At 45.6% G+C, this 14,038-nt stretch overlaps 1 protein-coding gene across 5 annotated transcripts in view; it reads left to right on the forward strand.

The window, feature by feature from the left end:
- The window catches only part of SORCS1 (sortilin related VPS10 domain containing receptor 1), a 520,496-nt gene that overhangs the window by 464,593 nt on the left and 41,865 nt on the right, over positions 1–14,038 (forward strand). For all 5 annotated transcript variants that reach the window (XM_078077135.1, XM_078077131.1, XM_078077132.1 and 2 more), the window contains exons 21-23: positions 271–394; positions 6,607–6,719; positions 9,396–9,527. In XM_078077135.1, coding sequence (XP_077933261.1) covers positions 271–394; positions 6,607–6,719; positions 9,396–9,527 — 369 coding nt within the window. The remainder of the gene's footprint in view (positions 1–270; positions 395–6,606; positions 6,720–9,395; positions 9,528–14,038) is intronic.

Below are 14,038 nucleotides of genomic sequence, written 5' to 3' on the forward strand. Positions count from 1 at the left end.
ATCCATCTCCCCAGCCCTGAATCAGGATGACACCAGAAGAGAGGTGTCCTAGTCACAGAGAATGGGCAGAGTCGCTTGGGGTCATGGCTCTAATAACTCCTTTCTGGCCCGGACTGGAGATGACGGGCAAGTAGATGGAGCCAGTTGCATGGGGGCACCCCGGGAAGAGCCTGTGCTGATTTAAGTGGCTGGTTGGTGGCTCGGAGCTCGTGGCTGTCTCATCGATGTCTGGCCAGCTGTCCCCTCACTCTGTGCCCTCCCCTGTTTCAGCCTCTGATCACCTTGGAGGGAAGCATATCATTCAAGTTTACTTCGGAAGGGATGAACACCATCACAGTGCAGGTCTCAGCTGGGAATGCCATCCTGCAAGACACAAAGACCATCGCGGTGTATGGTGAGTGCCTGTGCACGTGAGCCGCTGGCTGGCCCCACGCTCAGGGAGGTAGGGTGCTTGTAGGCTACCGGAGGCCACTAGGCCTCCACCCAGAGAACAGAGGCTGGTGGTGGAGAAAGAGCTGAGTCAGGTCTGGTCTCCTCCTTTGGGGGAGATGTGGTTTCACCAGCACAGTTATGGCCCCAAGACCCCCAGAGCCTTTATTGGTTTGTGTTCTGAAATGGCTCTTCTACTCTCACTCACCCGAAGTCGGATAGAATGAGCTTCATTACACGTAAAGCTGATTCGTTCCATTTGGTATTTTGGCAGTGTTTGAATAACAAAAACCCATTATAAAAGAAAATAGCTAATATTGAGGCTTTTTTAAAATTCAACTTTAAGAGTCGTGATTATTAAGAACAATATACCAATATCTATATATTCTGAAAATCCCTCAAATATGTATCATCAAAAAAAAAAAAAAAAACACAACTCTGCTGGATGAAAAGCAATGAAGGGCCACCCAAACAGATGTCACGTATCATCCTAGATTGGATATTAGTTTGAACAAACAGCTGTACAGAACAATCTTCTAATTGGTTGGGAAGTTGAATATAGTCAGTATTGCATGGAGTGATAGTTTACTGAAGTGGAAAGGTAGGATCACTGACTGAAAATGCGGGATTAAAAACAGTTTATACAAATTGATCTCATTTTGGTAATTTTTGTCTGCAGAGAAAGATAGGTATGCACTGAGTGTTATTAGTGGATGATAAAAACGTGAAGTGTATTTATTGCTCATATCAAAGTGGTACATATGCATCATGGAAAATTAAAATTTAAAACAACAAGAATTTAAAAGAAGATAGGAAAGGTAAATGCTGTGCAGAGACAGAGCAAAAGGGAGGGATGAAGGGAGGAAGGGATAGAGACAGAGAGAGACAGAGAGAAACTAGCTAGTGGTCCAAATATCAATTGCCCCAGTCCCAGAATTATTTGGTTCTGATGCAGATTCTGCTTTTCATTGCTTATCTTGCCAACTTGACCTTCAAATTCAAAAAGTAATTTGTAAGGAACTTTGAACAAGTCTGAGGACACTATTCTTCGAATGCCCTATGAATCGTATTAGATTCATAATGTTTCCTCCCTCCTCCCCTCCCCTGCCCACTGCCCCCCACCCCCAACTGCCTGCAAGAGGCTTGAGAAGTCCAAACAGTAACTGAAAGCAAACCAGGGCCGTGGTTTTCCTAACAAGGTCCCGTCAGTGAGGAGACCTCTCAGCCAGGTGGACAAAATGGAGGAGAGCTTCTGCTTCTTTTTCCTTCTGCATCTCCTTTCTGTACTCTGGGAATGCACTGAATCCTCACAACAACCCTAGCAAAGGGTAGGTGATGTTATTACTCTTGTTCCTTCAGCAGGGCAGGTAACTTGCCCCAGCTTATATGTGGCGGAGCTGGGGGGGCTTCTAACCCAGCCCATCTAGACCCAGGGCCCATGCTCTGTAATGACCCCACTAACCAGTTCTCATGGCTGTTCCATGTGAGGCTCTCTCTCTCCTCTCTCTCCTCTCTCTCCTTCCTGGCTGTCATGGGCGTCATGACCCATGACTCACCACACATGTCCTCTTGGTTAAGCCAATCAGCAGCCTCATCGAAACCATGGAGAGAATGTTAAACCTAGAAGGTCTTTGGGCTTATGTGGCCCATCCCATCATCTCCCAGATAGGAAATTGTAGCTCAGAAGTGGGAAATCTCTGGTTTCAAGTCATCCTGCTCTTCAGTGACAGCTCCAGTAATAATAATAATAGCGATGGTAGTGATAGAAATTAACATTGACAAAGCCCTTACTAGCATCTCTTCTAAGCACTTGATAAATATGTTTCCTTGAATCCTCTGAGCAGACTTATGAGAAATATGCTATTTTTACTCCTATTTTGCAAATGAGAAAATATGAAATAACTATAAGAAACAGAGCCTAGGAATTGAATCCAGAGGAGTGTCTCTAACCACCTCGCACTCCCTCGCCAGGCTTACCTCTTCCTCTTCTAAAATGTCTTGAACAGAGTCATCTAAGAGTGGATCACTCTCCATCCAGTGAGTTACCTTCACTAAAAACGGTCTCTTCATCCAAACCTTGAGCAAGGAAGTGGTCTTCCCTCCCCTAACCAAATTTCTGAGCAAACATCCTTAATTTGTCTTCAGTTAGATGAAGTGTCAGTTTCATATATATCACTAGAACATTTTAATGACACGTGTGACCTGTTAAAGACAAATTATATCACACGGAGTTCGACGAGCAAGATTGAACTCAACTGAAACAAAAGTTGAATATTTTTAAACCCTGGGATGACCTAATGGAAAAGTACTGGAGGAATTTGGGGGTGAGGGGATTATCAATGTGATTAGACCATCCGTGTTTGTTAATTGTGCTTCTGGAAATTAGGCTCCTACCCTCCAGGAGACAGAGGGCCTTTCTTCCTTCCTCCATTTCTTTCCTTTTCTTTCCTTGCTCTCATAGTATACATGGCAATAGTATATCAATCTTATTCTTTTATTGAGATACAGTCGATCTACAACATTATATTAGTCTCAGGTATACAACATAATGATTCAGTGTTTGCATATATTGTGAAATGATCACCACAAATCTAGTGACCCTCCAGCTCTGTATGTAGTTACAATTCTTTTTTCCCTTGTGATGAGAACTTTTAAGATCTACTCTCTTAACAATTTTCAAACTTACAGTACAGTATTAATAATTATAGTCACCATGCTGTGACTTATTTATTTTATATCTAGAAGTCTGTACCTTTTGACCCTTTCACCCATTTTGTCCACCTTCCAACCCCTGCCTCTAGCAACCACCAATCCTCTGTATCTGAGGTTTTGTTTTTTGTTTTTGGATTCCACATATAAGTGAGATCGTACAGTATTTGTCTTTCTCTGTCTGACATACTCCACTTAGCACAAGTCCCTTAGTGTACCTCCATGCTGTCACCAATGGCAGGATTTCTTTCTTTTATGGCTGAATAATATTCCATTGTATGTCTATACCACACTTTCTTTATCCATTCATCTGTCTATGGACAATTAGGTCATTTCCATATCTTGGCTATTGTGAATAATGCAGCAGTGAACGTGGGGAGGCAGATATCTCTTCAAGTTAGTATTTTTGTTTCTTTCTAGTAAATACGCAGAAGGGGAGTTCCTGGATGATATGGTAGTTCTATTTTTAATTTTTTGAGGAACCTCCATACTCTTTTTCTATCTTTCTTGATGGTTACATTTCAAAGAGATGCCTCCCAGGTTCCTGAGAGACACATTCCTGGGTTGGAGAAGGTGTGTATCTCAGAAGAGCAGAGAAGGAATTTATAGTTGCAGGTTTTCTAAAGTAAATGCTCTAAGTAAAGAGACATCAGAGACCTGCAGTCAGGAAGAAACTTATCTAAAATTTAGTTAAGCTGAGGGGAACAGTAAGGCCCTCATGGTCAGACTGCAGGAAGCATTATATTTGGGAAATTGACAGGGGAAAAACTGTCCACCCAAAGCCACGAAATAAACTGCAGGAAAGAAAATCTAGTTAATCTAGTTTGCATTGTTTTCCTTAATTTGCTTCAGGGCACAGGTTTGCTTTTAAATACAAAAAAGAAAATGTAAATGTGTAGAATTCATCTGCATCAGCAGCTGCAAATACACACACACACACACACACACACACACACACACACACACACAAATATAGTTGGCCCTTGAGTAACACAGGTTTGAAATGCAAGGGTCCGCTTATACATGGATTTTTTTGTACTGTACATTTACAGTACAGGACTATAACTGTATTTTCTCTTATGATTTTGTTAATAACATTTTCTTTAGTTTTACTTTATTGTAAGAATACTGCATATGAAAACTAACATACAAAATATGTGTTAATTGACTCTGTTATCAGTAAGTCTCCTGGTCCACAGTATGCTATTAGTAGTTAAGCTTTTGGGGAGTCAAAAATTAAATATGGGTTTTCAACTACCAGGGTGAGGGATGGCATCCTAAACTACACATGGTTCAATGCTCAACTGTGTGTGTGTGTGTGTGTGTCTGTGTGTGTTTATTACTGGTATTTACCTTTTTTAGTGCTCCCACATGCACCTGTTTGCTGAGTAGACTTAAATATAACACTCCTGTGTCCTGCTACTGAGCTTGCTAAGTTATTACAGAGAGAGCCACATTATTTTTCTATTTGTGTCTTTTTATTAAGATAAACAGCTTCCCTTATAGATGAAGTTTCTACAGTTTGGTAAGAGGTTCAGGGAAAGTGAAAATGACATCAATTTGTATCTTTAAAGTGAAAAGTTAGGACTCAGTGGCTGATTCCTTGGGTACTCCCATTTACCATGTTACTAATTAAGGTGAATTTCATTATTCTACATCAGAACTGAAGTGATGTTCACATAGGTGACCAGTGTCTCATAAAATAGTCAAGCTATGAAAAATACATCTTTGAAATAGGCTGACTGCCATAATACACCCCCTGTAATTTAAGAGTCTTCAAACCCTGCGTCTGATAAGTCTTTAGCATTGTTAGGAAATGTGCAAGTGGGCTTCTATGTTTCCTGAATGTATAATCAGCATTACGGATATCACTGAGCCCCTACTGAAACATGAAGACATGCTTTAAACAAGAAAGAAATGTTTGTTGAATAAGTAAATGCATAAATTAGAGAGCCTCCAGTGTTATATATTTATTTATTTAACAAATTTATTAATTAAATGACTAGCTAATAATTGAAAACCTACCATTTGCTGGGTACCATCCCACAGGGCCAGGAACACGACCTTCCTGTCCTCATTGACCTTATGTCTCAGTGTGGGAGACAGACAGTAAAAACAAAAGAATTTAAGTGGCAAGGAGTGCGAAGATGACAAATAGGGTCATATAATGAAGGGTATCTGAGGTAGCAGAAAGGAGGGTAACTCAGTTTGCTAGTGGCCGAGTTTCTCCTGGGAGAGACTGATGGGTGATGAGAAAGGAGCCGACTGTGCCATATCTGGGGAGTGGAGTGTGCTCATGAGGGAAGGAGCATGGCAGCCCGGAGGGGTCCTGGAGCACAGAGGAGAGTGGAGTAGGCAGCAGGGAAATTCGGCCCCGGGTTCTATGGGATGATGAAGGCCGTGGTGAAGAAGCTGATTTTTTTTTTTTTTTTTCTAAAAGCCACTAGCAGGTGTTAGGGTGGTGACATGACCCGACTTGTCCGGGGCTGAGTTCCCCAGGGCTGGGCTCTGAAACCCATCACTGTCTTGGGCCAAGGCCACGCCTCTCAGGTGCTGACCACAGCCACTGACCGAATGTGACAGGCATATGAAGGCAGACTCATCCCTGGCACGCAGGGGACTCCTCCATCACTGCCGTGGGTCAAGGACTCCCTGACAGTCCTGCCGGACCTTCCTCACGCTGCAGGGCGGTCACCAAGCCTCCCTCCCTTCCACAATTGTCACGTATGCATCTCAGTGCTGCAGTGCTCCCCCGCTCCTCAGCCTCCCCATCTTCTCCTCCTAACAGCCTTGCTTTTGCAATCCCATCCTACTTTCGGGAGGACCAAGATGAACTCAGAGGCTGCAAAGACAATTAACAAATTCTTTGAGTTAAGGAGTTTAAAATTCCATGAAGTAAAACTTCCATACAAGCAAAACATAGCAACAGAATGACTCTAGTAATAATTATAATCATGTAATCATATAATAATTATAAAATCATATAATGATAATGGAAATGTGTGCAAGACACAGTAGTGCCATGGAGAAAGAACTTTGAACCATAGCGGGGGAGAGTATGCCGTCACTAAGTGCTCGAGCTAGAGCTTGAACGCTGTGTGCGTGGCAGAGAGAAAGGATGTGCATTTTGCGGGAGGGACAGTGTGTGCAGAGGCCCAGGGTCAGAAGCCTGCGGTGCATCCAGGGCATTCCGGGGCTCTAGTGTCCTCGAGGGCTCAGTCTAGAACCGGGACCAGTGCGCAGAGGCTGCAGAGCGAGGCATGGGCCAGACCTACGGCTCTGGTTTAGAAAGTGAGGGCTGGGAGAGACAGTAGATTTCAGATGGAATAGCAGATTTGTCTTCTAGAAGGCTGTCTTTGGCGAGTGGGGAGGAAAAGGGCCCTTTGTTAAGGCTTTGCATGCAATATATAACACACTTTCGAGGAAACTATTGGACTTTGCGTAATCACCCTACTGTTGTATCCCCAGAGGAATTCCGATCCCTTCGCCTGTCCTTCTCTCCGAACCTGGATGACTACAACCCTGATATCCCTGAGTGGAGGAGGGACATCAGCCGAGTCATCAAAAAATCCCTGGTGGAAGTGAGTGCAGACAGTTCCTTCTCTCGCCGGAGCACATTCTCTCTCTGTCCTCCAGGAGCTGCACGGTGAGGGACCCTTGGGCCAAGAGCGGCCAGGAAATAGCTGGAGCCCATGGGAAGTCTGCTGGCCACCTGCTGTCTGCACCGCTGATCCCCACATGGGCAGACACAGCATAGGTGCTCTGGGTGGGGGGATGAAACTGGGAACAAACACACGGTCCTTGAGCCTCGGGAAACTTTTCTTCCACTTAGAGGAGAAACACATGGAAATTTGTGACCGTCCTCTTCATACGGCAGGGTTCGTGCTCAGGTCACTAGCAAGTGCAAAATCAGCCACCGTGCCCAATACTGAAGGGACACGGCGAGAATGCAGTTCACGAGAGCAGCCCTGGGCTCTAGCCTCGCAGGCGTGAGCACTCAGCACTTGATGATCAGTCCTCTCTCTCTGTCCCTGTTCTTTCAAAGGCATGTCTCTGCTGCTCACAGCCCCAAGAGGAAGGGATTATTGCAGGCAAAGCAACTGAGGTTCAGAGAGGTTAAATAACTTGTTTAGGTCTCACAGCTGGTGAGTGATGAAGGTAGTGAATTGAAGCAAAAGGTCTGAGTCCAGGGTCTGGATTTGTACGTATGAAACACGGCCCCCTGTGGTTTCTGGGAGAACAGCAAGGTGGTGAGGTTTATCCCTGTCTGAGTAAATATCACTGACAGTTTGAGAAAACACTTTCTTTTAGGCACGTCACCCCCTGCAAACATACAATTTCATGAGTGAACAGAGGAATGGAATATCTGCTCGTGGAGCTGCTCGGATTTATTGTACAAACCCAGAAAATCAGAGATGAGCTCCCTCTCCCCAGAGCATCTTCTTAGCCTAACAGGAAAATCCGTGTAGGGTGTTTTATACATTGTCTCCGGGACCCAGCACATGATGCCTTGTGACACAAAGTGCTGATGGGATAAAGGCATTCAGGTACCGCCTGCTCAGAAAACCTGTTGGCAAAGGGCTGGCCTTCCCCATACTCAGGCCATTATCTGTGTTGATATTGATTTAGCACTTACAGTACTCCCATACTCTTCTCCGTGCTTTGCATTTTTTAGCACATTTAATCACAAAAGAAGTAGCGTATTATGTAGCTACTATAATCATTCCCATTTTACAGATGAGGAAACTGAACATAGAGACTTAAGGTGCTCTGGCCACGGCCACACTGTTAAAAGTGAAGCTCTGGAGTCAGACTGCCCTTGTGGTTTCCTAACCTCTCCATTCTATGGCCATCCTTTGCTTTCTCCCGTGGAAAAACAGGGATACATGGAACAGTGGGGTGGAGAATGCTGTCTTCATGCACCTCTGCGTAAATGCCACCTTACCTTTGTCTTCATGACTCAGCGTCCACGACCGCCGTGTGGCTAAACATTAGGGCCACCAGGGGGCGCATCAACTAGCCCCCAGGCCTCCCTGGAATAGATCCTTCTGCCCTTGGAGCTGTTTGTCCCTGGTGTGACTAGGGGTTTCTCTCCTCTGCTGTCCAAGAGTGAGGACTTACACCCCTCAATGAGTCCACAGCCCCCTCCCTTCCACCTGTAGTGTTCTAGGGATCTATGACCCTATAGACCTCCCAGGTAGCTGCCCGATTCCCCCAGGTGATTTATCAACCAAGCATTAGCCCTGCAGTGACCAATCTTCCAGGCGTCATTCTCTTCACATTGATAGTCTAGGGATCACATCCCCTGGGCCTCTACCTTTCCACCAGCTGTCCAGAAGGCTAGAAATTACTGCTCATCAATATTTCCAGGCTGCTGCATAGCATAATCAGCTAAACGCAGAATAAACCGTTTGGCTCCACGCCTCTCAGGACAGGGTTTGATAGGGTGGAGGGGTCGATCCCTTACAGTTTCAAAGGCTCCTTGTTTACCCCATCTCAGGAGGCAGCTGACCCGCCCCTGGTTCCTCGAAGCCCACCCTGTCTTTGAGATGAGTAGTTACACTTGACTATTTCCTTAAGCCCTGAGGTACCTACTGCCAGGCGGACTCAAATAAACCCTACAAGAGGTACAACTTGAGATCAATATATTTGCAGTTTTGTTCCTTTTTACTGTGTAACAGAATGGGATATAAAAGCAGTTACCTTTACCTCATCAAATGGGGTTTTTCTATTGAATTTCACAATGAAATCTTTAATCAGATATCATTCAATCAACATTTTCATACATAATGAGGATGATTCAGATATAATCTCTGAGTTTAAAATCTGGGAGGGCCATAAAACAGTACGGTAGCTGTGACTCGGGCTACTGAGTGCTAAGTATCAGGCGAAGGGAGGCTGAAGAAGGGCTTCGTGGTCAGACCCAAGTTCCAAGCTCAGCATCCCCATGCACTACCTAGATGGCCTTAAGCCACTGTTGAACCTTCTTGCATCTGCCATCTGTCCCGCAGAAAGAGAGATGCTGCACCCACCTCCCGCAGGGAGAAATCACTGTCTTAGCCCCTGGGAGTGCCATGGACGCAGGCTCCAGCTGCCTTACCCCGTGTCATGTCCCTTTCCATGAGGCTCACATCCTGCCTGCCTGCTTGCCCACCCCACCCACTGTGTCTTCCTGCCGCCCTACTGCCCGCGAGTACTCCATGCATCCTCACCACCTTCTCCTGTAGAACTTACGTGAGCTTCTGTCTCTCCCTCAGGCCACCGGGGTCCCAGGCCAGCACATCCTGGTGGCGGTGCTCCCTGGCTTACCCACCGCCGCTGAGCTCTTTGTCTTGCCCTATCAGGATCCGACTGGAGAAAACAAACGGTCGGCTGAGGACCTAGAGCAGGTGAGTCCCCCTGGTGATACTCAGCTTCCACAGAAGTCTGAGCCACACCCCGCTGGTACCAGACCCCCCCAGCACGGCAGCTCTGAGGGATCCCAGCTTGAGGGTGAGGGCGCTGGCTGTTTGTGGTCTTCTGTTCCTCACCCACAATCTGCGGATCCTAACTACAGCTTCACCGCCAAACACGCGCAAGCGTGGGCATTGCAGGTGGTAGCTGACCTCCTCAGAATGTACCTCCACGCTGGAGAACAGAGGGCTTACGTGAATTAGATCAATCTATGGGGCAAACTGTCCAAGATAGTAAGTGGGGGAAAAGCATGGGGCTGAATAATACATGGAAGTTGAACCCATTTATTCCTTTTCTGACTTTCATCACAAGAATGTCATTAGAATCAAATGATATGCGATGCATGATACTGTTTTTAAAAGGTATGACTTTTATACATATCATAAATCCTCTGTATCGCCACCATGCTAAGATGACCTGATTTGTGTTTCTAATAAATGAAGTAATATTGGCTCCAGACCACCTTTGCTGGCTGTGTGGGGTCCATCTTTTCTTCATGTCTAGCACCTTCTGGAGTAATAGACTCTGTGTGTGTGTGTGTGTGTCCTGCCCCCTTCCATCTCTGTTATCCCCCTCTCCTCCTTTTAACTTCAAAGGAGTCTTTAATCTTGTGTAGTGAGAATGATTATTATATTGTTCTACTTCCTCTTCCTCCCATTTTCCTTCCCCTTTCCCTTTTTCTTCATCATCGTTCAGTTAAAATCATCAGTCTTGGTCTGGTTACCCCGTTAGAAACTGCATGATTTTGGTTTCTCAGTGCTTTCTGGCAGAAAGATTAAAAATAGGATTCTTCTCAGACTCTGAATAAATATTGGCTTTTTCCCCTCCAGTACGTGGAGTTTTTCAGTTTGCTTAGAATGAGCCTGTAATCTAGTCACATGATCTCTCGTCTTTGAAGATGGCTTGAGAACCTCCTATGACAGCCTTATTAACAACAACCCCGAATTACAGCATGGCCCACCTCCTAGTACACACGTTCCTTTCAACTGCGCTTTCTCACTTGGCAGAAGGCTCACCTCTGTAATTTTCTCCATGGGCAAGTAATGAAGAACAAAGCTGTCCTGGAAAGCCCTGTTGAACTCCATCTCCTAGTGAACTGCGATTGAAGAGCCCACAGCAGGTCGTCCATTGGATTTGCATCTGACCCCACCCGGCCCTGGCACTCAGCTTCCCATTATTTTCCACAAATTATTATCTGCACCTGCAACTTTGTGGGAGAACGAAATGGATTGCTTCTTATCCCAGCACTGCTGAGAACCTTCAGGGGAGGTAGATGAGTATCTAAGACTTGAGGTATGAGCATGTACAGTCATTCTTCCTCTGGAAATCGTGTCAGTCTTCCATGAAATCCAGATCATAACCTTTTCAAGTATGGAAGAGAGTCCACACTTAGAGCCAGCCAATTTCCAAGGCATCACATCATCTGGGCATCCCTGTTTCTCATGCTTTCCATTTTTTTTTTTTCTAAAAGTATCATATTTTTTAGATGTTTTCTTGAGAAATGTGGGAAGAAGAGGGGTATGTTCTGTAAAGTTTCTTTTGCTTGTGTAAGAATGTATCTTGTTTTGACTCTTTTCTCTGGAGCTCTTGTTTCCCTTCATTCTCTCTCTCATCCGACTACCCCCCACTCAAGATTCTGAGAGTTGAGTGACTGTCTCTGGGGCCGCCGGATGTCACTGATGAACCATTGAGTCAGGTTTGAAGGCTGTGTGACTTAGCATTTGGCACACATTGTAGGGAGACCAGCCATTTCATTAGAAAGAACACAGAGGAGTGGGGTACCTGGGTGGCTCACTCAGTTAAGGGTCTGACTTCAGCTCAGATCATGATCTCAGAGTCCTGGGATGGAGCCCCACATCAGGCCCCACATTCAGTGGGGCATCTGCTTCTCTCTCTCCCTTTGCCCCTCCTCCCACTTGTGCCCTCTCTCTCTCTCTCAAATAAATAAATAAAATCTTAAATAAGAACACAGGAATGGAGAAATAAAAACCAAGTTTCTAGTTTTAGCTCTAATATCCATTGTATCATTTATAGATAAAGTAAGTTAGGACTAGGAAAGTCATGTAAGTCAGCCAAAGTGAGGCAATCTATAATACCCATTTCATAGGGCGAGAGAACATTCAAGAAATGACATGCAAAGTACTTGGCTCCTAGTAAATGCTCAGTAAGTGGTACATAGATTCTGGATACATTTGTGGCAATCTCGAGATAGGAAGAGGATATATGGAAACGCAAAAGGGAAGTTTAAGCTTGTGAAAGAAGACTATTTGGTATAGTCAAGGGCACATATTGGAAGCAAGAGGCTGGCAGGAGTAAGAAGAAGATGACTGCATGAAATTATACAAAATCGAGAAGAGAACGAGGACAGTAAGAAACAGAAGGGATATGCATGAGTTGACTACACAGGAGTGAGGGAGCCCCATCTGAGTTTTCATGTGGATTTGCAGCATGAAGGAAAACAAGCTACCAGGCTAGCATTGTACGTCTGTTTAAGGAAATTGCAAGTGCATCCACCTTATCCAGGACTCTAACCAAACAAATGCCAAACTAGGCACATAAGAAATGCGTGTCTTTGTCGTGGCGAATATTCTTACCTTGATTTAAAACGTGCAGTAATGAAATCAACATATAAAACTGAGCCTCGTGTCAAGATATTATGAAACGGGCTACCACTGGAAACCTGTAGTTTTCAACAAAAGAGGGTTCTTTGACCCTTCTCGCTGACTCAGTCCTTTTAAAGTGAGGGAATTGATGCCCCAACACGAAGGAGTGACTTGCTTGAGGTGACACAGCTCTTCAAGACAATGAGATGCTAGTTGTGTCTCTGCGAGGAACTCAAGCCTGTGGCCCCCACTCGGCCCCACTGCAGACATGGATTGGTTGCCACTTTGCTTCCGTGGGCCTGAAAGTACCAAGGCTGTTGCACCAGGAAATGAATGAGAAATGCATTGTTTTGTCTTGAGTTTTTATATCCTTTTTTTTCTTTTAATTTCTGATGCAACTGAGAGAGAGCCAATTCAAACCAGTTTAAGCAAAAACAGTGAATCTACAAGCTTATTTAATGGGGAGGTCCAAGGATACAGTTCAAGCATGGATTCATTCAGTGAATTCAGAGCCACTCAAAAATGCCACCAAACACCCCCCTCTCTCCCTCTTTCTCCATCTCTTTTCTTTGTTACCCCATGGGGAAATCTGCCTGAGAATGAAGCCAGCGGGCAGGAAGGCGAGGATGGCCACCAGAGGCCCGGGCTTCTGTTTAGTCAGCCTGTCAGCCCCATCGGAAAAGCAGTGTCTGTCTCCCGAGAGCACCGCGAGAGCTCCAGGTGGACAGTTCTCACTGGCCCGACCTGGGCGAAGTGGACATCTCTTACCTCATCCCTGTAGTCAGAGGGACGGTGTGCTGGTTCCAACAACTCAGGTGTTTTACACACCGCCTGGATTGGGGGTCAGGAAGCCTCTCCAGCATCCAGTGGACAGAGAACGGAGAAGGACATGGTTCCTCAAAGAAAGTGGGGAGAGAGAAGTAACACCAGGCAGACTAAAGCAGCTGACTCTCTCTGTAATAAATTACACAGAAATTTTAAAGGAATGCAGAGCAGAAGCAAACAACAGAAGGAAATGCTCCCCACCATGTGCCCCGGCCCCCGCCCTCCCCGAGGTCTGCATTCCAAATCCCAGATGGAACTTGGGAAGGGCTGACCTTATCCCTCTCTTGGTGCTCTGGCTCCTTTCTTGTAAGCGTACCACACAGAACCCCCAGCAGGGGAAGAAGTGGGGCCCTGGCTAGACGGGCCCGGGAAACTGCAAGGGTGAGGCCCCAGCAAAGGGCTCTTGGCTCTCCTCCCTTAGCTTCCCCAGGGGAGCAGCCATGCTGGCTCAGATCAAGCTATCTTGTCTGTGAAATAAATTGAAAATTCCTCACAGTGAGAAGTACTTGACCCTGTTATCAGGCTAACGTGCACAGGGTTAATCAAGTGACCTCTGTCTGGGAGGGTTCCACCAGTCTTTATTTCAGATCTCTGAGGAGTGAGAAAAGGCTCACTTGCCCTTAACTGGCCTCATGAGGGATAGCACATCCTGCTGCCCCAACGGCTCAGGTCTGGAGCAACGCCCCGCCCCCCGCCTATACTCCCTTGCTTCTCTCGGAGTCCTCAGAGGGGAGCAGATGTATATCTGGCTCTCCTGGAGGGAGGAAAGACCACCATGTTCTATCGAGAGTCTTTGTGACACTGTGCTGGAGAGATAGGGAGCCTACCTGTTGTCCTGCAGAATCCTTAAAGGGCATGAAAACATTTAAAAAGAAACAAAAAGATTATGGAAAAAATGTCAACCACCGTCACTGAATTTCCTCCTTGGCTGTTTTTATTACCATATACCTTTGACCGATGGAGAATCCAAAATCCAGAGAAAGGAAAGGAGCCTCTGAAAGTGGAACCATCTATTCGCA

This window comes from Halichoerus grypus, chromosome 7 (genome assembly GCF_964656455.1).
Source record: "Halichoerus grypus chromosome 7, mHalGry1.hap1.1, whole genome shotgun sequence".
Taxonomy (NCBI): domain Eukaryota; kingdom Metazoa; phylum Chordata; class Mammalia; order Carnivora; family Phocidae; genus Halichoerus; species Halichoerus grypus.